General features: G+C 50.2%; 1 protein-coding gene across 2 annotated transcripts; it reads left to right on the top strand.

Moving 5' to 3' along the window:
- Positions 1-2,316: 2,316 nt before the first annotated feature.
- Positions 2,317-23,261, top strand: ELP6 (elongator acetyltransferase complex subunit 6). Of its 2 annotated transcripts, XM_065667087.1 has the most exons (7): positions 2,317-2,446; positions 7,467-7,545; positions 9,932-10,002; positions 18,269-18,399; positions 19,763-19,955; positions 21,319-21,465; positions 22,154-23,261. In XM_065667087.1, exons 1-7 carry the CDS (start codon positions 2,393-2,395, stop codon positions 22,280-22,282), a joined length of 804 nt encoding a protein of 267 aa, XP_065523159.1. In that variant the 5' UTR covers positions 2,317-2,392; the 3' UTR covers positions 22,283-23,261. The 2 variants fall into 2 exon arrangements, with proteins under 2 accessions (XP_065523159.1, XP_065523161.1); XM_065667089.1 differs by lacking the exons at positions 2,317-2,446; positions 7,467-7,545; positions 9,932-10,002 and adding an exon at positions 10,430-10,609.
- Positions 23,262-24,461: the final 1,200 nt, after the last annotated feature.

Below are 24,461 nucleotides of genomic sequence, written 5' to 3'. Positions count from 1 at the left end.
GCATGTGGTTTTGGTCCCCTTCCCACTGCAAAGAGAAAAAGAGAGGATTTCACTTTTCATTTACAAGGCGTTTAGGGCTCTGCGGTTCCTGAAGGAACTAGAAGAAAAGCGCTATAGAGGGAGAAATGTGACAGTGCAGACAAAAGGTGGCCTTAAAATGGCACATTTGCTAGCACACAGATGCAGCCTGATGGGGAGTTCACAGGTAGGAACATCTCCAGGCTCTTCTCTGACTGTGAGCTCCCTTTGCTGGCATCTGTGCTGCAGAATGGGGCTCTGCAGACAAACCATGGGAACTAGAAGGCCAGGAGCCAGACTATTTCAAAGGGTGGCACAGGAATTAAGGCTCTGGCTGCACCAACACAGAGCGGGGACTCAGCTGGTTACTGGACTCCCTGAGACCAGACCCAGGTTCCCAGCTCTGTGAAAGGGTAGGAAAACAAAAGCAAAGTGATTTGGACTTTTAAAAAAGCTTCCAGCTAAAGCTTTTACAGAAATGAAGCCATCAAAGGGTAAGAGAGGAAGTCCTTTCACAGCTAAATAACTGGTTAAAAGACAGGAAGCAAAGGGCTTCTTGAGGAAGAGAAATTACAGATGGGATATCCCAGGGACTGCACTGGGACCTGGCTGAGACAGCATATTCCCAAATCATCTGAAGAAAGGATGGAGGACAGGATAGCAGATTTTACAGACCGTACACATACAAACACTGGAAATAAAGAGGGAAGAACAGCTGCAATGGCTCAACGAAATATTCATACAGCCCACCGCCTTTTGTACAACAGTTATCCTAACCAGAGTGAGAGGGAAGAACAAGGCTAAGGGAAGCAGTTCTGTTCCCAAAGTTCTTCTCCAAGGTCCCAGTACTTTGTAGCTCAGGGACTTCCCAAGTCAGTGGTTACTGATAGGAGGTTATCTCCTCCTCCTCCCCTCAGGAGATCTCTCTGCCACGACCTTCTCACCTTTCCCAATTGATTCGCCCTCTTAAACCCACCTAAACCTTCAGCAGTGATAATTCGTGGTTCTGAAGAGCCTACAGGCAACTCCTCTCTCTTGCTCCGTGCTCGCCATTTATTAGCATCGTTTGATGCCCCCTAATGCTTGCAGCGGACAAGACAGTGCCAGGCTGGTGCATCCTCCCTCCAGCCCCCTGGGACAGCCAGCGCACCAGCACATTTCCCCTCCGCCTGCCAGTACTTGTCTACATTATGAGAATCAAAGGTTACAAATGCTTAGGTGGTGCAGTGAAATGGGAAGTGACAAAAAATGCAAATGTGGTTATGAGGGACAAAAAGCAATGCTAAGTAATGTGGATTTTTGTGGTTAAATTTGCTGCTACAATGCAGCTGCTAGCTGGGAACTGCTGTGGCTTGCTCTTTGAGAGAGCCAAATTAATGTCCAGTAGCACTCAAATGTGCTAATAATGTAATAGGAAACGTTAAGAGAGTAATGGACCCCTCTGAATTATCCCATTGCCCCGTGGCATCTTATATCTGCCATATAATATGTCTGAACCTCTGCTGTGGAGACAGGCTGAGAGAGCTGGGTTTGTTCAGCCTGGAGAGGAGAAGGCTCCAGGGAGACCTCAGGGCAGTTTCCAGTGCCTAAAGGGGCCCACAAGAAAGCTGGAGAGGGGCTTTTGACAAGGGCAGGTAGGGACAGGACAAGGGGGAATGGCTTTGAAGTGCCAGAGGGAAGACTGAGATGGGATCTGAGGCAGAAGTTCTTCCCTGTGAGGGTGGTGAGGCCCTGGCACAGGGTGCCCAGAGAAGCTGTGGCTGCCCCATCCCTGGCAGTGTTCAAGGCCAGGTTGGACACAGGGGCTTGGAGCAACCTGGTCTGGTGGAAGGTGTCCCTGCCCACGGCAGGGGGTTGGAAGTGGATGAGCTTTAAGGTTCCTGCCGACTCAAACCACTCTGGGATTCTACGATATAAACCCAGTGTGCAGCTGGCAGAAGGGCAAAGGGGGACACCTCTGGGCCGGGGATGAGAGGCAGCAAGTCCAGCTAGAGCCCGGACACTGGTGGTCAGTGCTGGGATCCAGCCCCATGTAGCACCTTCATTAGCGGCCGGGATGGAGGGTCCTGCTGCAGCCCAGGCACCCTGGCCAGGCTGACAGGATGCTCACGGAGCTCAGCCACGGGGGAGGCCAAGCCCTGCGGCAGGATGACCCCAAAGCAGCGGCAGGCGCTGGAGCCGCCCCGCCGGATCCCTGCGGCACAAGGGAGCACTCCCCCGGGCGCCTCAGATCAGCAGCCGCGCTGAGGAAGCCCCCGCCCCTCCAGCAGGCGGCGCCGTTCGCCTCCGCTCAGCGCATGCGCGGGGCTGCAAGCCCTCCCCTCGTCCCCGTTGCCGGAAGACTCCGTGTCCCCGCCGTGGCGGCCCGCCCGCCATGTTTGCGGAGCTGAACGAGCTGCTGGGCGCCTCCCCGCAGCGACCGGAGACGGTGAGAGGGAGCGGCATGAGGAGGCAAGGGAGGAAGGAAGGAGCGGGTCGGCAGTGGCGGCCGTGCGGGCCCGCGCGGGGACTGCTGGGAGCTGCAGTCCAGGAGCCGCGCGGTGCATGCCGGGAGAGGCGGGACATCGTGAGGCTGTGGCGGGGGTGCGGTGTGGTCGTCGTTGCCTGGGCTTCCAGGGCGTCGTTAACGGGCGCTGGGCCTTCCTCTTCGCTCTGCCTTGTTTCCCCGATGCTCCTCAGGGCTGAATCTCCGGTATCCGCCGCTGCGGAGGGGCCGGGGCCTGGACCCGGACCCGCAGCCCGTTGCTGTGTCTGAGCGTGGCCGCTGCCGTGTGGTGGATAACAGCAGAAGCGGGGATGAAAATTGGTACCCAGCGCTCCTCCGGGCCCTGTGGTGTGCTCTGGAGGTTCCTCTGCCTTCAGGCCCCTCCGTTAATTCAGTTCACCCATGTAGGTTTTGTGGTAATAGAATCACGCTATAACTAAATGCCTTTGCCCTGCGTGAGAGCTGTGAGGCACTTAGGTAAAAAGTTACTAAAATACAAGTGTGTTGTACATCACTCTTTTTCCTGATACGTATTAGCACAGTGAAAGCAGGTTTGGGATGATAATTTATGTCTGAGTTTACCCCTGTATTTCCCTATAAGGTTTATGGTGGGAGTAGGGCAGTGTTCCCCTCAGCTGGAAAACATTGGTGGGGTGTTTTTGGTGCTCAGAGGGCTGGAGCATTTCTATGGAGACAGGCTGGAAAAGCTGGCCTTGTTCAGCCTGGAGAAGAGAAGGCTCCGGGGAGACCTTAGAGGAGCTTCCAGTGCCTAAAAGGGTCCATGTGAAAGCTGGAGAGGGGCTTTTGACAAGGGCGGGTAGGGACAGGACAAGGGGGAATGGCTTTAATGTGACAGAGCGGAGATTTAGATCAGATGTGAGGCAGAAGTTCTTCCCTGTGAGGGTGGTGAGGCCCTGGCACAGGTTGCCCAGAGAAACTGTGGCTGCCCCATCCCTGGCAGTGTTCAAGGCCAGGTTGGATGGGGCTTGGAGCAACCTGGTCTAGTGGAAGGTGTCCCTGCACATGGTAGGGGCGATGGAACTGGATGAGCTTTAAGGTCCCTTCCAACCCAAACCATTCTGTGATTCTGTAATTCTGTGATCTGGCCATGGCGTGCTGGGAATCAGCATCCTGCTGTGCTTAAAAAACATCAGCCCTTTGTGAATCTCTTCTTCCCATCTCCACTGTCCTGGTTTCTGCATCTTCACAGTTGGCTTATGACATGTTCAAAGTGCTGACAAATGCCTTCGCTGCGGGGCTGGCTGGTGGATGAAGCTGCCGCCTGTGTGGGTGTATCTGACATGTCACTGCTGCATGCTGGTGACACCCGCTACTGCCCTGCCAAGGACTTTTGGCAGTTTCCAACAAGTAGCTGCAGCTTCTGCTGTGTAGCCTGCAGGTGGAAAGAGCCTGACAGCAAGAGGGAGCGGGCTGGGGCAAGTGGATGAAGGGGCTACAAGAAGGCTTTGCCTTTGCAAGTGCTTCATCCTCAGCAGTGTCTTTCTGGGCTTGAGAAGGACACGAGGAAGGGGGAAGAGAATTGCAGTGAGCATTCATGGTGGAAAATTGGGGGCTGTCGGTCTTTTCCTTGCCAACAACCAAGGTCCTGGTGGTGGGGCCAGGGCTTACCAGCTCCTCAGCAACATTCCTTTTCCCTGCAGCCAGGGGAGGCTGCCCACCACCTGGACCCCCATGAATCTGGTTGCTTCCAGCCAGCTGCTAAACAGTTTGATCGACCTGGTCTGTGGGGATGTGTGCAAGAGCTGCATGGACTTTGGAAATCCTCGCAGATTCCTGCTGGCTTTGCATGCCTTCCTCCTTGAGTCAACATGGGTGATAGATCCCTGATTCCTGTATTTGTGGCCTGTGTCTGGAGTTGCTAAAGGCTTTGGAGCAGGTCTGTGGCCACAAGCTGTGGAGAAATTAGTGGGTTTGGGTTGCTCAAAGAATGGCCGTCAAAGGTATCAGCAAGAGCAGATTTAATAAGATTTATAAAGGCAGGACTTAACAGAATTTGATTGTGAGGTTCACTCTTACTTATTACATGGATGAAGCGTATAAAGAAAAAAATCAAGGCAAAATCCAACTAAAAATGGCTGATACAGACACCAAAGGCACAAAAGGTAGGGAAGACCCTCATGTTGAGTCACAAGTTTTAAAACAGACCCCTTTGCTTTCTCAACTCCTGAAAGCGCAGAAGTGCATCTGGATCTAGTCTTAGTCTTAGACTTGATCAGCAGTTTACATCTAAAGGTTTACAAGCTTCATCACAGAGGGAATTCTTACACAGTTTCCGTTTAGCAATACCTTCCAGTTCTGAGGTGGATCTTACAAAGTTTGACAACAGAATTTACTGCCATTGCTATAACAATATGTATACACATACCTAACGACATAAAAGTAGCTGTTAAAAATTTCTCTTGAGAGTCAGTGAAATACGTTTGATGTCTCAGCATATCTCAGTGGGTGAGGGCTGAGTCTCAAGGAGTGGAGGAATGTCAGTCCAGATCCTGTCTTTTGCTGACAGGCCTCTGATTATGGCAGACTTGAGCTTTTGTGACTTCTGAGAGGCATGCTCTTCAGAGGGAGATGCTGGTTGCTGCCCACTGTGAGCTGGGAGAGCTCATAGGGTCTCATTTAAGATCACTCTTTATAGGTTCACAAGATAATTGGCTTTAGTCGTTATCAGATTTCTATCCTGGATGCAACCCAAGTTGGTAGTTACTAGAAACAAAACTCTGGTGACAGTGGTACTGTTCCACTTGGGCTATGATCAAGGGAAGGAGTATTCTAAGGCTGTCAGGGGACTCTCGTGAGAACCACCCTGCAGTTCTGCATCCAGCTCCCACCGTGAGAAGGATGTGGAGCTGTTGGAGTGAGTCCAGAGGAGGCCATGGAAATGCTCTAAAGGCTGGAGCACCTCTGCTATGGGGACAGGCTGAGAGAGCTGGGCTTGTTCAGCCTGGAGAAGAGAAGGCTCTGGGGAGACCTTAGGGCAGCTTCCAGTGCCTAAAGGGGCCAACAAGTAAGGGGCTGCCCCATCCCTGGCAGTGTTCAAGGCCAGGTTGGATGAGGCTTGGAGCAACCTGGTCTAGTGGAAGGTGTCCCTGCTCATGGCAGGGGTTTGGAACAGGGTAAGCTTTAAGCTCCCTTTCAGCCCAAAGTATTCTGGGGTTCTATGATTATCCCTGCTGTCAGCTCCCATCTTGGCCAGAGAACAGAAGTCCCTGGTATGGTCAAGTGACGCTTCACTACCGAACTCATTACACAAAGGCCGAGGCTTATGGGAATTCCTGAAATCATAGATCAGCCAAGAGGATTGGGGTGGGTGGGGGGGAGATGTGCCATCACACAAGCAGGATGCAGGAGTTTCCTGGATCTGTTGCCTCCCTTCCTCTCTTCTTTCTTCCCTCCTTCCTTCTACCAGCTGTACTTTGGTTCAGCTGCTGCCTTTGGAGATATTTGGTTTGGACACTTCCTCACCTGTTTAACAGGCATCTTAAGTGGCAGAAGAGGTTTGAGTGCTACCTGAGCACCTGCAGTGTGACAGCAAAGTGAGCGTTGACAGGATTTAAGGGTTTGCAACTGGAAGGTTTGTAAAGCAAAATAATGTATGCTCTGAATGATAACATCCTGCTGTGTTCTGCAGAGGAGAGCCTTTGGAGAGTTAGCAGGTGAAGGAGGGGACTCAGGGTCTGCTCTTGCAGGGAGCCGTTGTGGGGAAGAGGGATGTTGAAAGAGGATGAAGTCGTGCAGTAGATAAACCTCTGAACATTTGAGCTTGTGCTGTTTGAAACCAGAGCTTTGAACTCCAGGCTTAGCCAAGGAAGGTACATCTCAGTTTGCTGCTCCCTGGAGTGGTGCCTCTTGTTACTGTAATGGCCACAGAGCCTAACCCCTTTCTTTGGGTGGGAAAGAGCTCTCTGGCTAAGGCAGAGCAGCAGTTCTCTACCCTGGCTTCTCGTTTGCATTCTCTGCAGCCGTGTTCAATATTTTCTGTTCCATTAACACTGCTTTTGGTTTTGGGCAGTGGGGAGTTAACTGATAGATGGCTTGTGAATTGCCTATGGGTATATTGCTTGTTGCTGTAAAAGGCTTTTCCTTTTCTTCTAATAGATTGGAAAGAAAAGTGCATTGATAAGTTCTTTGTGATTAAAAGCAGCCCTTCTATGATTTGTATTGATTAAAGAAATATCTTGACTAAGGTTTTAATGGAAACAAATGCCTTGATGAGGCTGGTACTGATAACAAGCATGCACTGATGAACTGAATTAATTTCCTGTGTGATCAAAACAAGGTATATACTTTGTGCAGAGAGCTCTGCTCCAGTACACATATTCTGAGGATACAGCTTTCTGCTCTGAACGTGGCATGTTTGAGGTAACCCTGGAACAGGGGACAGGGAGGGTGGTTTGGGGACAAGAGAAGCTGCAGCTGTAGCAGGGCTGCCATTTTAAGCTCTCAGGTGATACTGCCCATGGCAGTAGGAGAATGGACAGGGAACACTGGGTGGCTGTTGTCCGACTGCCATCTATGCCACTTGGAGCAGAAAGAGGTGGAAATGGTTCCCAGCCATTCGTGATGATGGTGTCCAGCACCAGGTGCATGAATACTTGGTGTACTCTGCACCAGCTGTGTGTTTCCATGTGAGGAGGTGGTTCTTGGTGGGCACAGAGCACAGTGGTCTCAGTCTAGCACAAGGGCTTTCAGCTCGTGGGCACGTCTTTTGGAAAGCATTGAATTCAACAGCTTCTGATGCTTTCCTGTGGGCTGTGTCTGGAGGAAGCGCTGGCATCCCTTTGTAAATGGCTGGGTAGCTGTAGTGCTGCTTGTCCTCTTCTTTCTCTGACTAGTACCTGCAGAGTGTTCCCATGCCTGAGCAGACATCTTGTCTACCAAGATGGAACCAGGAGCAGTTTGTGCCTGGTGTTCCTGTTAAGTTATTTTGCTGTTTCTTTTTCAGGGTAAATTCACACTGCTGCGAGACACCAGAACAGATGGCAGCTTCCTGGTGCACCATTTCCTCTCCTTCTACCTCAGAGGTATGTCAGCAGCAGGACTCTCCAAGGCAAAGGTTTGCCTTTGCCATCTCCTTGGAGGTTCCTTCAGTGTGAAGTGTTTCTATGTGAGCAGAGGGTGGTTCTGCAGAGCATGAGACATCCTCAGATTAGTGCAAAGCTTTGGAATCAGGATTTATGAATCCCAGTCCCAACTTGTTCTTGAGACTTGTTCTGTGTCTTTGGTTACATCCCATCATGTCTATGTACCTTGTTTGATCAATAGTGCAGTGAATGTTGCAAATCACAGGGGCATTTGACAGTAGGAGCTGACGGCAATTGCTTCACTAGCTGGGTGTTTTATTAATTAATTAAAGCTATCAGGGACAACTAACAAATAGATAAGCTGGTAGTGAGTAAAGAAACAAAGAGCCTGGCAAGTTGCCTAATTGCTTTTCTGCTAACAGTTTCACCTGTGAGTAACCTACCAGCCCCTGCAGAGTGGGTGCTGGACTCACGGACTTTTCCAGCTTTCTTCTGGCAAAGCAGCAAGCCCAGCAAATTTGGTACTTATAGACTTGAAACATAGCTCAGAGTGCTACGCAGAGAACATCCTGCCCCCTGTAACTGCCACATCCTCAGCTATAGCTTCATTGCATTAAAAAAAATTTGTTTTACTTAATGGAACAGTGTGAACTGCAGGAAGACCCGTGGAGAGCAGGTTACTGATAGTGTGAACAGTTCAAAATCATCAAATTCTAGATTGGTTTGGGTTGGAAAGGACCTTAAAGCTCCTCGAATTCCACCCCCTGCCACAGGCAGGGACACCTTCCACTAGACCAGGTTGCTCCAAGCCACATCCAACCTGACCTTGAACGCTGCCAGGAATGGGGCAGCCACAGCTTCTCGGGGCAGCCTGTGCCAGGGCCTCGCCACCCTCACAAGGAAGAACTTCTGCCTCACATCCGATCTAAATCTCCCCTCTGTCAGGTTAAAGCCGTTCCACGTTGTCCTATCCCTACCTGCCCTTGTCAAAAGCCCCTCTCCAGCTTTCTTGTTGGGCCCCTTTAGGCACTGGAAGCTGCTCTAAGGTGTCTCCCCAGAGCCTTCTCTTCTCCAGGCTGAACAAGCCCAGCTCTCTCAGCCTGTTTCCATAGCAGAAGTGCTCCAGCCCTCGGTGTGTTCCTGTGGCCTCCTCTGGACTCTCTCCAACAGCTCCATGTCCTTCTTACGCTGGGGCCCCAGAGCTGGACATAGGGCTGCGGGGTGGATTTCAGCAGAGTGGAGTAGAGGTGGAGAATCCCCTCCCTCGACCTGCTGGTCACGCTGCTGGTGATGCAGCCCAGGACATGGCTGGTTTCCGGGCTATGAGTGCACACTGCTGGGGCATGGTGAGCTTCTTGTCACCCAACACCCCCAAGTCCGTCTCCTCAGGGCTGTTTTCAATCCAGTCTCCCCCAGCTTGTATTTGTGCTTGGGATTGCCCTGACCCATGTGCACGACCTTGCAGTTGCCTGTGTTGAACTTCATGATGTTCACACTGTCCCACGTCTTCCTGTCCAGGTCCCTCTAGATACCATCCCTTCCCCCCAGTGTGTCGACTGCACCACACAACTTGGTGTCAGTGGAAGCTTGGTGAGGATGCTCAGTCCCACTGTTCGTGTCGCTGACAAAGATGTTAAACAACAGTCCCCTGAGCAATGCCCCTTGTCACTTGCCTGCACTTGGGCATTGAGCTGTTGACTGCAACTCTTTGACTCAACCACCCAGCCAATTCCTTATTCCCTGAGTGGTACATCCATCACATCCATGCCTCAAAGGGACAGCCCTGCCAAGGCACTGCCTCAGGGTCTCTTCACATCCCTTTGCTGCTCTGCTGCTTGTTCCACCTGAAATCTATGTCCTGCTTTCTGGCAGGGGAAACAACTAATGATTTTGTTCATACACAAACCATAATATCAGGTTGTCACATTCTAGGTTTTCCAAAATCATGTTTAAGTGTCAAATTTGCTTGTTCTGTGTGTTTTTCCAGTCAAGGTCACTTGCTCTCTGAGAGCCAAAATGGGGATTTTTGGCACATCACTGGTTTCAGTAGTTCATGTCACGGTTGGCCTTTGGCCTTTTTGCAGTAATACCAGCAAACAGAGCCGGGAGATCCCTGGGCAAGATGGCATGAGACAGAAAAGGGGCCTCCTACTTTTCTATGTAATTTTTTCTTGTTAAGTTTAAAAGGAAAAGGAAGGAACATTTTCCCTAATGTGGAAATCCTATAGAAAGGTGAAAATTGAAAGCGCAGCCATGAGCAAGTGACCTTTCTCACTTCAAGGACTTTCCAGACAGATCAGTAGCTTGGCTGCTGTGGATTATGTTCGTTGATAATGGCAGCTTGCAAATTTGAAATGATAACGTGTCTTTTTGTCTTCCCTCCCAGCTGGCTGTAAGGTTTGCTTTGTGGCGCTGCTGCAGTCCTTCAGTCACTATAACATCATAGCACAGAAGCTGGTAAGTCTCTTTGCGTAGGTTAATAATTACAGGTCCAGGGAGTTTCTGTTGGATGGAAATAAATGAGAACAGGGAATGGGAATTGCATGTGAGCAAATGTTTCCAGATCTTGATGGGGATGTGAGGAGTGGTGCTCCTGCAGTAGGAGAGCACTTCTCACTGGAGAAGGGATGTGGCATAGGGCAAAAGCTATAAGAGTCACTGCAAGGGCCCCACTGGCCTCTGCCCCAGAGAGGGCAGAAAGCTGAACGGCTCCTTGCTTTCTTTGTGCTTAGAAATGTTTTCTGGAGATCAGTATTCTCCAGGCAGGCCCAGACTAGTAGATGTAGTTTCATTAGTGCTCTGGGGAGAACAATGCCATGGTGTCTGTGTCCTATGGGCCTCTCTGTGTGCCTGCAGGACGCACCAGCTGTACGGCATGGGAGCTCCTGAGGTGATTTTATTCTCTGTCCTGTGGTTACATTGTGATGAAGTGCGTTGAGATGAATCCCCTGTAGATTCAGAAGAACACCTGTATGCCTCTTAGTGCCTGTGGGCCAAGCCATCAGTTTGAGCCATCTGAGGAGCCACAAATGCTGAGTGTGTTCGAATGGATTTCCTTCACTTGGTGAGTCAGGCAAGGATTATGTGTATCATGAAACGAGGAAACAGGGAAATGAAGTAGGCACTGTTATTCCCAATGTCAGCAAGTCAACCTGAGCTCTGTCTTTAAACTGCAGTTCTCAGCTTTTTCTGTAGTGCCCAGATGTGAAATACTCTGGTTGGGAAGTCCAGGTGACCTTCCATGTCTGAAGGGACGGGTCTTGAATTAGTCCTCCCTCTCATTCTGCTGGAAATCCCAGCAATGCTGCTGCTTGTAAAGACTTACAGGTGCTGAAGAACCAGGTGTTGCAATAACAGTTTATTTCTCACTGTAAATGGGGGTTGAGTTTTGGTGCTTGCTAAGCAATTGCATTTTATCTGCTACTCAGCTTTTACCCTGTAAAAGATCAGTGGTCTGAGAGCTCAGACCTAAGTTAAATAAAATAACAGAATCATATAGAATCCTAGAATGGTTTGGGTTGGAAGGGACATTCAAAACTCACCCAGTTCCAACCCCCTACCATGGGCTGGGACACCTTCCATTAGACCAGGTTGCTCCAAGCTCTCTCCAGCCTGGCCTTGAACACTGCCAGGGATGGGGCAGCCACAGCTTCTCTGGGCACCCTGTGCCAGGGCCTCACCACCCTCACAGGGAAGAACTTTGTCCTCAGATCCCATCTCAATCTCCCCTCTGTCAGGTTAAATCCATTCCCCCTTGTCCCATCCCTGCCTGCCCTTGTCAAAAGCCCCTCTCCAGCTTTCTTGTGGGCTCTTTAAATATTGGAAGGCTGAGCAAACAAAGCATTTCCACGTGGAGCTTTAACTCACAGCAGATACTCAACATGTGATTGCCCAGTGGAGCAGATTCCCCACTGCTGAGCAAACCAGCCTCTTCGAGCACTGAATAGTTCTGCCCTTTGTGTTGCAGAGAGGAGAAAATCTTGAGGGGAACTTAAGAGGGACAGGAAATGGGACAAAGCCACCAGTGTAGGCAGGAGATTCAGCTGTTAAGTATGAGATCCTTGCCTGCTCTAAAAGCAGAATCGTGTTTGTTGGTGTGTTTCCTAATGTGATGAAATTCCCTGGTGCACAGCTTGTGTGTGTGCTTTTAATAGGTGCTGTTGTCATCTCCCTTGTGGAAGAGTCTGAGAAGAGAGAGAATGTGAGGATTAGCTGCAGCACATGTGCAATGCAAATCGAAATTATTTGCTGGCTGCTGCTTCAGCAGAAAGGTTACTGACATGAAGGGAGGTGATAAGAACAATACAGATTGCCCAGGGGAGTGCAGAGAGGTGATTAAATTTGCCACTGTGGTGAGATGTCCCTGTCCTGTTGGTTTCAAGTCTGAGTCAGTCTTACATGAGAACTTCACAGGTGCCCATGTGGTCTGTTGTGAATTCTTCCTGAGCTCTGAGGAGTTGGAGGTCGTAACATCAGTTATTTATATCTGTCTGAGTTTTCCTAAGGTCTTTGCTTTAATCCTTTTTTTGCCTAAATGAACACATCAGGCTCAGTAAAGGTGGTTTTTACCAGGATCATGTCACTCTTTAAACTTGCTTAAGAATTTGCTGCTGTAGATCTCTACTGGAGACCAGCAGGGATGTCATCTACATGGCTGCAGCAAACCCCATTCCAGGCAGCACCCTGAGCTGAGTCATGCTGCAGTTAGGTGAGCTGCATGCCCCATCAAATTACCATCCGCTGTCTTCCCACTTCTTCTTCCTCCATGACAAGCTCAAGACAAGTTGCTTGGCTCTCTGTGTTGGCCTGGAGAGTTGCAGTAGACCAGGCTGTAGTTCCTCCAAAGAACCTGGCCCAAGGGGAGCTTTGAGGAGACCTTGGAGCAGCTTCCAGTACCTAAAGGGGCCCACAAGAAAGCTGGAGATGGGCTTTTGACAAGGGCAGGTAGGGACAGGACAAGGGGGAATGGATTTAAACTGACAGAGGGGAGATGTAGATGAGATCTGAGGCAGAAGTTCTTCCCTGTGAGGGTGGTGAGGCCCTGGCACAGGGTGCCCAGAGAAGCTGTGGCTGCCCCATCCCTGGCAGTGTTCAAGGCCAGGTTGGAGAGAGCTTGGAGCAACCTGGTCTGGTGGAAGGTGTCCCTGCCTGTGGCAGGGGGTTGGAACTGGATGAACGTTGAGTGTCCCTTACAACCAAACTATGCTGTGATTCTATGATTCCTAGGTTAAATCTCCCATGCATAATCATTCTTGGCAGGAGATTATGCACTTCCAAAAGACTGCAGTTGGAAGAGTTTCACACCTTAGCAATGCTCTTGTTTCTGCTGGGACTTGGATGGTCCCACGCCTGGGAGGAAGGGTCCTGGAACCAGGGTCATATTCTGTGATCTTTACAGTGATGTTTGGTAGATCTGGTCCTGTAGTACCTGGTGTATATATAAATATACTAAGTACTTACACCCAGTTGAAGTAATGCTTGCCTTACATGCTCTTCCCCACAGTGTTGCCAGGTCTTACCAGTCCAGAACCACCTCCTTATGTTTTAGCTAAATGCAGTGGTGTATTTTTACTTGCAGGAAATAGCTTCCCTGGATTTTTGTGCCTGCACTGCCTTTGTAATACTGGCTTCACAGATTTCCTTTTTTGCAAATCCTGCTCTTTTCATGAGCATCTGCATTTAATTTTGAGGGACAGTTAATGTTATTTGCTGTGTCCTTGTAGAGAATACGCTGGGCCACAGTGGCAGGAAGACTAATTGCACGAGGGTGGCTTGCCAGGTTGGTGTTCCCACCCTCATTTGTACAGTATTTTGTTTTGAAGAAAAACATACTTGTCCCCATTTGGTCTCCCTCTTGCCTGTTGCCCTCTCTCCTGCCCTAGCACTGAGGTCACACATCACCTGGTCATCTCTGCTTGCCCCTGCAGGTAGTTGTACTAGCAAAGGGACCTTGGTCAGTTGCCTGGTCACAGATGGTCACACTTTGTACCCCGGCTGTGTTTGCTGTTGGAGCTAATGACCACTGCCTCACATGCCCCATTACTAGTTCTCTCTTCCAGGTATTTTGCTTTCCCGAATGAATTGGCCCATGGTGAGCAGTGGTTCTGTTTCGAAGGGATGTCACTGCTGGCAGGCTGGAGGGCCACCGTGCTGCCCGGCTGGCAGCATCCCAGATGGATGAGAACAGTTGTGCTCCGTCATGGTGCTCGCAGCTCCAGTCACGCTGAGCTGCTGTTTCAGAAGCATTTCTGGGCTTGATGGGTAAATGACAGATTGCCAGAGATAACGTTTGTGTGCTCCCAGCCATAATGGAGCGTGGTGCTGTGGGATGATGAAAGCTTTCAGGGCTGCTTAATGCATGCTGTTTGGATGTTCTACAGCACGGTGGCTCTGCAGCAGGAATGCGTGTAGTGTCTATGGCAGTCAGGAAGGTGGCTGTTGGCCATTTTGAGTGCTTTTTCCAGTGTCTTCAAGCTGTGCTGCTGCTTCCTGTGCTGCTTCCAGAGGTTACTAGCTGTGAGACAAGCAGAAGTTTGCTGTAGAAGATGACTACAGTGGGGCGCGTCCAGGTCTCCATCCGATGCTGTCTCTCTGGGACCTCGTTCCCCACTTGGAAAATGAGACTGTACTTGCTGAGTCCACTCAGGAACATCGTGACATGACACTGAAGAGATCAAATTCCTGGTCTTATGTACGAGCACGCTGCCCTTGGCTGCCTTCCTCTCATGCTGTAGCCCTTCCCTCTGTCATCAACAATTTTCTTGCTGATCGGAAGCACAGAGAGTTTGTGTGTGCCAGAAGAAATGGCTGAAGCAAAGTTAAAATCAGTTTCTGACTTACTGACATTAATAGTGAGTTTAGTCACTGCTGTTGCAAAGCGTTTCAAGGCTGTGGACTCCAAAAATTCACGAGGGGATGAGGTTTGTGAGATTGTGATGCTGCCCAGCCCTACCTTATGGCACGTCAGGTATTTGCCTGCTGTTCCTTGCTCCTGGCCTGCTGCATAAAGATTCTTCTGTCCTTAGCTGGAAATTTTTCCATCGTGTGTGCTTGCAGTTGCCCAAGAGGCTTCCCTTAGCTCTCCGTTCCTGCCCTGCTTCCTGGCATGCTTTTAGTGAGCAAATATCACCTGCAAAAGCTAAATCCCTCTGCCTGCAGCCCACATCTGCCTCTGCTGGGCTTGGGGCTGGTGGGATGTATGGCAGAGAGAGTGAAGAGTCCTCCACTCCCCCAGAGTCTCATTCCTAGGAATTACTGCTCCTGGCTTGCCTGGGAGAAGAGGAAAAGAGAGGAGACAATTGGGATTCGATGAGGCAAGGGTTTGCTGCAACACTTGCTGGTTAATGCTGTTCATTGAGAAGATGCTTGAAAACAAAAGGGATATGTCCAGAAGTGCTGGCTGGTGCCATGCCTGAGGCTCTCCTTCCCTAATTTGCATGGCAGGTGGGATCACTTTCCTCCCAGAAGCATGTGTGGAAGACCAGGAAAAAGAAGGGCAAGCTCCGGGCTGATTTAAAAACTGTATCTGAGGTGGACACATGTCAGACAGCCTTTGCTAGTTGAGGATGCTTGTCAGAGTATCCCCTGGCCGCAGTGGAAGATGTTGCCTCTGATCCATTGTTTTCTGATTGCTGTAGACAGTGTTTTCTGGCACCAGCTCTGATGAAAGGATCTCTCCCCCTTGAGTTTCAGCTGGGAAGGAAAGCAGGGGAAATCTCTTTTCTTTCATGAGTGCTGAACATGTGGCAGCTGATAAGCCTTGCAGGAGCTGTGGGTTAATCTTGCTGTAAAGGCTCTCTTCCTTATGCACCCAGACCTTCTCTCTGGAGGTCCTCATGTGGAAATGCCCTGACAAAGCAGCTGAGCACCCTTTGTAGGGATTGTCTCACTGATCAGATGTTTAAAGTGTGGCTTTACAATAATTTTATATGTATATGTGTGTATATATATATATATAAAGAGAAGAAGAGGGTTTTAAAATGTTGGCACTTACATATTCATGTTGGAGTAACGGGAAGATCAAGCAGGTGAAATATGGAAGTAGAAAGCAGTAGGCAGAAGTGGACACATCGCTTTCCTGCCTTTCCCTCTTGTGTGGGAGCAAAGAGAGCCCAGTGGCTCTCAGGAGTGTCATGAGGACTGGGAAATGCTTGGAAAACTTCCAGGGTCTTTTCAAAAGAAGGTGTTGGGACAGTGCCAAGCACAGCTCTTTCTGTTCAGTGCTTTAACATCATGGGGGAGTTGCTGCTTTGAACCTTCCTCTTGCTGGACAACTCAGACTCTGGGCTTAAATGTCCTGAGGCTCCCAGCACAATTGCTTAGAAAATAAGCAAATATCTGTATTTTCTGTGGTGCTTAAGAAGTTCCTGCTGGTGTGTGCTCCTTCAGCATTCAGGCAGAAGCCAGTCCTGGCTTAAGGCAAGAACTCCTGCCCTTGGACTTCTGTTCCTGGCCAGTCCCTCTCAGCCACCCTCTTCAGAGGTTTCAGAACCTCACAGCATCCCAGAGGGAAATCTTCTCTCAGGGGATATAGGAATTGCTTTCTCAGGATCCTTGTTTCTGGTTCCCTGTTCACCAGTTCTGCCTGTCAAGCAATACTGCATCGAGCTAAACCTTCCTGAACTGTCTTTAAACCGTCTATCTCGCCATCTTGTCCACCTACCTGCTGCGTTGCGCAACAGCCCTATTTACAGGCTGCCGAGACGCTGTGAATCTTGGCATTAATGCTCCTTGGTTCCATTTTAAGAAACAACAGTCCTGTTGTGAAATGTGGGAAGCAACCCACACCAGAAAGCCAAGCACATTTGCACTTCTTCCTGCTGGGAAATGCACAGTTTGGCTGAGGTTCTAAGATAGTGCACATGAGATAACTTTGTATGATCTTGTCAGTAATAGGTACTAGATTTTCCCCTGAAAGGTGGACTGACAGGGTTACTGGTAAGCTGAGGAGCTATACAATAGTTGCCAAAAGTAGCCTTTGCTGATGAAAGAAAGAAGGGTGAGAGAGGAGTTCATGACCTAGGTCTCTAGTTGGGGTCTTCAGTGTGTCTGCTGCAGCTCTGCCAGGGCTTTCTCTATTGGAGCTGGATGTGCCCAGCACGTGGCTCTCAAGGTCAGTCTCATGATCAAGCAGGGCTGAAAGGAGGAAATCTCAGCTTGAGTTTGAGTCACCACCTGTTGTGGATGGAGCAACAGGCTTCACTCATAAGAAAGAACTATCAATATATTTATTGGTATAAAACAGTGATTTGACAAAGTTTAATAATAAATACTAAGCTGACAGAAATGAGATTTAGATATTAGGAAGAAGTTCTTCCCTGTGAGGGTGGTGAGGCCCTGGCACAGGTTGCCCAGAGAAGCTGTGGCTGCCCCATCCCTGGCAGTGTTCAAGGCCAGGTTGGACACAGGGGCTTGGAGCAACCTGGTCTAGTGGAAGGTGTCCCTGCCCGTGGCAGGGGGTTGGAACTGGATGAATTTTAAGGTCCCCTCCAACCCAAACCACTCTGATTCTATGAAATACAGCAGTGATTTCACAAGATTCAGTGTCAAGGAACATTTGAGTGTTTACTACATGGAGACCCTCCCATTGAGTCATGAGGGTCAGAAGTGTCCCTCTTGCTTTCTAAACTTCTCAGAAAGGAGTCTAGGTGCTCAGACTTCATCTCAGTCTTGGTCAGTGGTTTATGTCTAGAGGATTATATATGCACAATCTTTTACATCATGTAAGATTTCAATGTGTAATATGTTGTTAATCACTTACCGAGAATCTGTTGTGGCAAAGAATCTTTCAACCTCAAGGAGTAACCTATTCCAGGGGAGACCGTGGCATGCAGCCTGGTGCTGTGTAGGAGAGCTCCATGGGCCCTGGGCTGCCTACTAGTTACAGAGCAAGATAATTGACTCATAGTCATGTTTGCATCCCAGCTACAGAAGTTAGTTGTTTTGCAAACTTGGCTCGAGTCAGCCCTTGACCAGTGGTTAGAGGGGCACGTTGCACAGCATGTTGGCTATCATGCTGTTATCTGTATCCCTGAATCCACTTTGAGTCAGATGCCACCATCACACCATCCATTACCACCAGCACTGGTGGTTATCACTTGAGCAGAGCTACAGGAAATAAAGATCGGGTTGTAGGGGTGGAAGAAGCACACCACCACATGGCCCCAGGCAGTTTGCCACAGTCTCTCCTCCTTCTCCCAAGTGAAGTCAGGGCTGAGGCTGCCTCTCGTAGGAGCCCCAGCCGTGCTGCTTTCTCCTGGGTGTTGTGCAAGTGTTGGGGTGCCTGGCCCACAGCATTCTCTAGATCCGAGCTGTGCCTTGCTCAGGTGCTTGTGTTGTGCCAGGGAGTGTTATTGCCACAGCAATGGTTTGGAGATACTGAAAACCGAAGGCTTTCACCCTCCAAGAAGGGAGGGCAAAGAAATTGCTCATAGCAGGGTTCTTGGGGCAGCCTGTAGCACTTCCAGGATGCTTGAACTCCAAATCTCAGTGTTGCTGTTTTGTTAATCTCCTGGTGAAATACAGGAGAACAAATGTGTACACCACTGTGTGTGTAAGTAACAACACTGCCTGTGTCATCCCCTGCACAGGACTCACTGAAGCATTGACTTTATTAGCACATTTAGATAAGGTCTGATAAAAATTGGCTGTCAATCGCTTGGTTCTGTTTACACCATTTCTTCAAAGCTGTTTTCTCTGCAACATAATGTTTTCCTCTCTCGAGGGAGTCAGTCTGACAGCTGCCAAAGAACGTGGACAGCTTGTCTTCTTGGAAGGCCTCAAGTCCTGCCTTGACCTCTGGTTTGGAGAGCAGGAGGAGCAGTCGGGACAGCCCAGTCCTCTTCAGTTTATAAGGTAAACCTGACCAGTTGGACCAGACTCCCTTTGGGCTTCCCTCTGAGGCCCAAGGACTTGGTAGCTGCACACTCAAGGGAAATGCCATCACCATGCACATTGCTGTGCTTGCCCCGCCTTGCCTCTGTCTGCTGCTCAAAGAGGGATTCTGTCCCCCTTCTCCAGCATTTTAGAGCGATTTCAATCCCCATCCCCATTGCCGAGCATGTTTTAGGTCTAAAGAAAATCTATTTCAGCACTAAACAGGTTTGTGTCAAATAAAACTCCAAGAAGCTTTATTCCTTTTAAATTGTGTTGAGTTACGTTCTCATCCAAAAGAACAGTGCTGCTTTAATCATGCTGGCTTTCATTTTTATTTCCACTTCGCTTTCTCCACCCACTTCACTTTCTCCATGCCCCTGATGATTTGATAGAAAAATATCCACTGAGGGCTGTTAAACTGGCAAATAGCAGCCTCGGAGCAAGGACTTCCATGTACTTGATGTGTCCATGGATGCTTCTGGCTCTCTGCTGTCTCAGACTCGGGTTCGGGTGGATGATCTTTTAGTAAGAGTGAGGGCAGGCACTGAAACCCTGCAGGCCCCTGTACTGTGGGACCATGTAGCCCTTTGGGTCTGGGAGAGTGAGACTTGCTGGAGTGTGGCAGGATCAAGCGCAGGACAAGCTTGAGAAATGAGCCCATGGGAACCTCTTAGTGTTCAACAAGGCCAAGTGCAAGGTCCTGCACATGGGTCAGGGCAGCCCCCGATATCAATAGAGGCTGGGTGATGAAGGGACTGGGAGTAGTCCTGGGGAGGACTTCGGGGTGTTGGCTGATGAGAAGCTCCCCATGACCCGGCAGTGTGCACTTGCAGGCCAGAAACCAACCATGTCCTGGGCTGCACCGCCAGCAGTGTGACCAGCAGGTCAAGGGAGGGGATTTTCCCTCTCTGCTCTGCTCTGGGGAGACCCCCCCTTCAGTCCTGCATCCAGCTCTGGGGCCCTGACATAAGGACGTGGAGCTGTTGGAGCAAGTCTAGAGGAAGACACAAAGATGCTCCAAGGGCTGGAGCACCTCTGCTGTGGAGACAGGCTGAGAGCTCGGCCTGTCCAGCCTGGAGAAGAGAAGGCTCCTCTCTCTAGGGGAGACCTTAGAGCAGCTTCCATTGTCTAAAGGGGCCGACAAGAAAGCTGGAGAGGGGCTTTTGACAAGGGTGGGTAGGGACAGGACAAAGGGGAATGGCTTTAAACTGTCAGAGGGGAGATTCAGATGAGGTTTTAGGAAGTTCTTCCCTGTGAGGGAAGATGTTGGTTCCAGTGGTTGAGGGGGACATGCAATGCGTGTGTGGGCCACACCCTTTGAAACCTCCTTCTTCTCTTCCAGCAAGAGCACTTCCGACCTCAAAGCCTTGTTTGACTTCATCCAGGTGTCCCTGACTCCTGCCAGCAGTGACTCCTGGAAGGGCCCTGTGCTGCTGGTGGACGACCTCAGTGTCCTGCTCAGCCTGGGTGCCACACCGGTGGCGGTGCTGGACTTTATCCACTGCTGCAGAGTTGTGGTGTGCTCCCAGCTGAAGGTACTGCTCCCTCTGCGTGCAGTGTCCTGTATGCTGTGCATACAGAAGAGCCTCTGGAGCACAGCTTGGCTTTTTTTTTCTTTCTCCACCTGTCCATGATGAGGTTTTGAAAGGCTTTGGCCATCCAAGAAATTCCAATTATTGCTCTAGGGCCACTCGCAGGGAGCTGTTAGCCCCTGAAGTACCTGTGTAGGGTCCTTTGTAACTGGTTTCCCAGGAGATGCTGCCTAGAGAAGAGCTGTGCCTGATACGTGAGCAGGGATTCGAGGTGCAAAATAGTGTTTCTTATAGCTCCTGACTCTCTAGAGATCTCTGCTCACATCTGTGTTTGTACGCATGTGGGAGAGCAGGGAAGGAAATGGGTTACAAAGGTAGCGAGAGGCTGATGAGTCTCCCAAGGGACAGAAATGAAGGTCCACTCAGAAGGCACCTGAGTATCTGCTTCCACCAGTCTTCGCTGTTGCTGTGTGTTGCACTGGCTGGTTTCTAAGGGCAGATGACAATGCAGCACTTCTACAAAGCTCTCCTGAGCTATGTGCTAACTTCAGAGAGCATTGCAGCCAAAAATCTTTACAGTCACATCCATCCGTTGCTATTTACGTTACAGCATCCCCCACCCTGGCCACTTCTCTCTCTGCTTGAGTGAGAAATAAAGTAGATGGTGTCAGGTTTTGTTATCCTGCACTTCATATGGTGCCAGGGTGTTTGTGCTGTAAATGCTGACAAGGGATGTTCTGCTTGCTGAGAATATTTACCTCCAAAACAGCTAAAAAAGATGATAAATCACACTAACACATTTCTGTTTCTGTCTAAGAAAGTTCTGAAGCTTCAAAGTACATTTTAATTGACTGGGAATTTCATGTTATTTTAAGTCTTTGGTGACCTGCATGGGCTGAGGCAGAGACTCTTGGGATGTATTTTTAATAGAGTTGGTGGTGCTTTGGGGGAGCATTTTGCTTCTTGTGAGAGCTGTGAAGCTTTGAGCATTACAGCTCTGGCTGCATCCGTTCAGCCATGTCTCTGTGTAGCTGTTCTGAATTCATTCAGTTGCCATTAGTGTGGCCTGATGGACTGGTTTGACTAGTCAGCTATCTCGTAACAAAGGTTTGATATATTTTTAGGCTGTATGTTATCTATATATACACACACAGTATAGGGATAGCAACCTGTTTCAGAGTTTTATATATGTATCTGCTGTTTATATTCTCTGTGGACTTAGCTCAGAACCAGCTGCTGTGCTGGGGATGTCTAAGTAGCTTTACACAGCATTTCACAAGCTCTCGTTGCTGTCTCCTCTTCCTTACCCTGATTAGGGATTAGGAATCAGCCAGGGGCTCATCTCTGCCTGGTGCTCTCATTCCAGGGCAACATTGTGGTGCTGGTTCACAGCAATGAGGATTCCGAAGATGAGGAAAACGAACTAGTTGTGAACTCCCTGTGTCATCACAGTGACCTGATCCTGTGGGTAGAGGGGCTGGTGACCGGCTTCTGCAAGGATGTTCACGGGCAGGTAATGCATTGGAGAGCATGGAGAGGTGGCACATGGTAATGTCACATAAAACACTGCCTGCAGGCCCAAGGGTGGGTGAGACATGTTCTTTCTGCCTCACGGGAGACAGTCCATGCTGCAGCATGGTTAAGGACTAACAAGCAGCCTTGTTGCAGTGACTAGGATCTGCTGGAGCAGCTGGGCTCTTTTGGCTGTGACTGCTTCCACAGGGATAGTCAGGGGCATCCTGCCACCTGGGGACGCCCCCATCTCTGGAGGCTGGAAGGAGTTTATATGGCAACTGCAGTGCAGGCTGTATCCCACCCCAAGGTGATGGCAAAGAAAAATACCCATTTCCTGGGAAGCTGCCTCAAACTGTCATAGAATCACAGAACGGGTTGGGTTGGAAGGGACCTTAAAGCTCATCCAGTTCCAACTAGACACAAGGCTATCATGTCAGTGGATCTCAGCCTGGCCTGTAGTGATTGCTTCTGGGCTGGGAGGGCAGCTGGGTCACAGGGGCCTTGTTACTCCATTGTCTCTAGTCAGCTGCTAGCAAAGGGACTGGTTACAGGCAGGTGTGACAGGTTTTTAATCAGTAATCCTTCTGATCTCCCTTCCCTGCAGGCCAGCAAGAGGCATTGAGGGGTGAGGATGCTGTGAGTGGGGTAGCCAAAGGGATGATATTCCTATTCCTTTCTCTTTGCAGATTAAAATAACTAGGAGACTGTCCTTGGAGCTGACGGGGGAGCAGGATGTTGTCCAGGTCTACCAGTACAAGATCCAGGACAAGAACGTCACCTTTTTTGCTAGAGGGCTGTCAGCTGCAGTCCTGTGATGCTGTGATACAGCACAGTGCTGCAAAAGCAATGCGGAGCAAGGCTGGGGAGGCCAGCGCATGCCACCAAACCAGCCCGGCTGCTCCACCAGCACCTTCCAGGAGCAGCGCAGCAAACTGACCCAGGAGGGAAGCTTAAACGTGTGTTGAACTGCATGCCAACGAGGGGATTAGCCTGCCCAGAGCTTGCTGCAATCCCTTTGTCCTCCCACCCTGTTCCCAACATATGTAGGCCAAGAAAAGTGCACAGACTTGCCAGAATGGCCCTTACAGCATGTAAATACAAGCAGGAGGGATGCCCCTTGGGCTGGGCGTGCCTCACCTTTTCCGGTGTGTTATGGCATGGCAGTGCCAGGCACCGCTGCTTGGAGGGATCACCCCACCCTCCAGCTGGCGTTTAATGAGATGACACAGAGAGGGTGGAGACAGGGATGGGCTGGGAATGTGTTGCAATTCTTACCTTGCTCCGAGCTCTGGCACAGGAGAGAGACTTGCTCAACTCGCAGCTTCCACAGCATTGACTGAAAAAATCAATAGCTGTGTGTACAGCCCCTCACCTTGCTGCGGTGAGACCCAGACCTTGCTTGGTTGATCCCTTGCTTTGTTAAGTTACTTTCCTCTTTTCACGTGAAACCCCCATGCCATGGTGTCCCATCCCTGGCAGTGTTCAAGGCCAGGTTCGACAGAGCTTGGAGCAACCTGGTCTAGTGGAAGGTGTCCCTGCCTGTGGCAGGGGGTTGGAACTGGATGAGCTTTAAGGTCCCTTCCAGCCCAAACCATTCTGTGATTCTGTGTGTGTCAGCTTATCATGCAGCTTCCCAAGCTCATCCATGGCTTTAGGTGATGGATGGACACTTGTACGTGAGTCTCTGTCTCAGCCACCGCTTCCATGGCACAAATCATGACTAGCAGTTCTATGACCTGCCTGTAGTGAAGCATTATTGGGGGCTAATAAACACTTAGATAAAGGGTACAGTCATCAAGTAACCATAGATCTCTGTATGGGAAGTGCTACCCACAGGCCCTTTGGCAGAGAGATAGATTTGGATCCCTGGAGCAGAGCTCAGACCTGGAGGTCTCCTTGTAGGTGCTCTGGTTGTAATGGAAGATAATATCCTGCATGCTGGTGATCCATGAGGGTGACCTACCAGGTCCTTTGCAGCTGCAGAGCCTGGGTAACAACTCTGTATGTGGGGCATGTTCCTGCTGTTTTCCACCACCTGCTGATGGTGCCTGGCCTGGCCACGATACTGCTGCCAGTGGGTTCAAAGCCCCACACCCTGCCCTGGCAGAAGCAAGCTGGTGGTTTGGCCTCCTCCCGAGTCACACCAACCCTCAAGCTGGTGCCTGCTGTGCCTTGCTGGATAAAATGTGTTTCTTGGCTGCCCGCTGTGGGAGCAGCAGAGCCCAGCATTGGCGTTGCCAGCTCAACATGGTGGCAGAGCCAGGGGGACAATGCATGGTCACCATCTGCAAAGGAAGGATGGGACAACTTCGGGGATGGGAGCTGCAGGCACTACAGCTACTTAAAATGCACCTGTAATGGGCATATAATGGTGTGTAATTGAAGCAATACCTGTATGATTAGCTTCCCCTTGGAGAGATCCCAAACCATCCCTGCTCCAAGCTTTGCTGAACCATGCGGTGAGGCCATGACCCAACCAAGACCTTGCTCTGAAGCTGAAGCTGTGGGAAGAGATGCGATTGATGGCAGAACAGGGTGGCCTTGGCAGGGTCAGCCAACATCTGTGTGCTTGGGGCCGCCGCTCCCCGCAGCTCTTTGTTTGCCAGCCAGAGGTTGTGTAATGCTCCATTCCGACCGATAGAGCAGGTGGGACTTGGACCAAGCTCTCTGGTCTTCTTTCCCTCAGCCTTGGTGGGAGCAGCCAGGGCCTTGTCAAGGCAGCAAAGCTGGGAAAGGCCTACCAAGGCTGGGACTGGTGGCATGGGATGCAGGCCCTTGGGAGGGGGATTGATGCGATGATACCAGGCAGGGCTGCCAGCAGCAGAGACTGTTGGAAAGCACTGGAGCCTGACAGCTGCAAGACAGGCCTTGTAAAAGCTGGGTTTGTGGAGGGTGCTTGCTCAGCCCCTGGAGACAAACATGCAGGGGCTGCCTTTCCCCTGTTCCATTTCTGCTCCTTTCCTGCTTCTCACTGTGGTTTCCAGCTACAACCTG

The sequence above is a fragment of the Lathamus discolor genome, chromosome 2, assembly GCF_037157495.1.
Source record: "Lathamus discolor isolate bLatDis1 chromosome 2, bLatDis1.hap1, whole genome shotgun sequence".
In the NCBI taxonomy this organism is placed as follows: Eukaryota; Metazoa; Chordata; class Aves; order Psittaciformes; family Psittacidae; genus Lathamus; species Lathamus discolor.
Note: the sequence above shows the minus strand (reverse complement) of the source record. Positions and strands in the feature narration are given on the sequence as shown.

Bases quoted from the DNA above. Each gene is read 5' to 3' on its own strand.
- ELP6 (XM_065667087.1), top strand. From the start codon at position 2,393: ATGTTTGCGGAGCTGAACGAGCTGCTGGGCGCCTCCCCGCAGCGACCG. The intron at 2,447-7,466 runs GTGAGAGGGAGC...TTTCTTTTTCAG, and splicing joins CCCCGCAGCGACCGGAGACG to GGTAAATTCACACTGCTGCG. The intron at 7,546-9,931 runs GTATGTCAGCAG...CTTCCCTCCCAG, and splicing joins CCTCTCCTTCTACCTCAGAG to CTGGCTGTAAGGTTTGCTTT.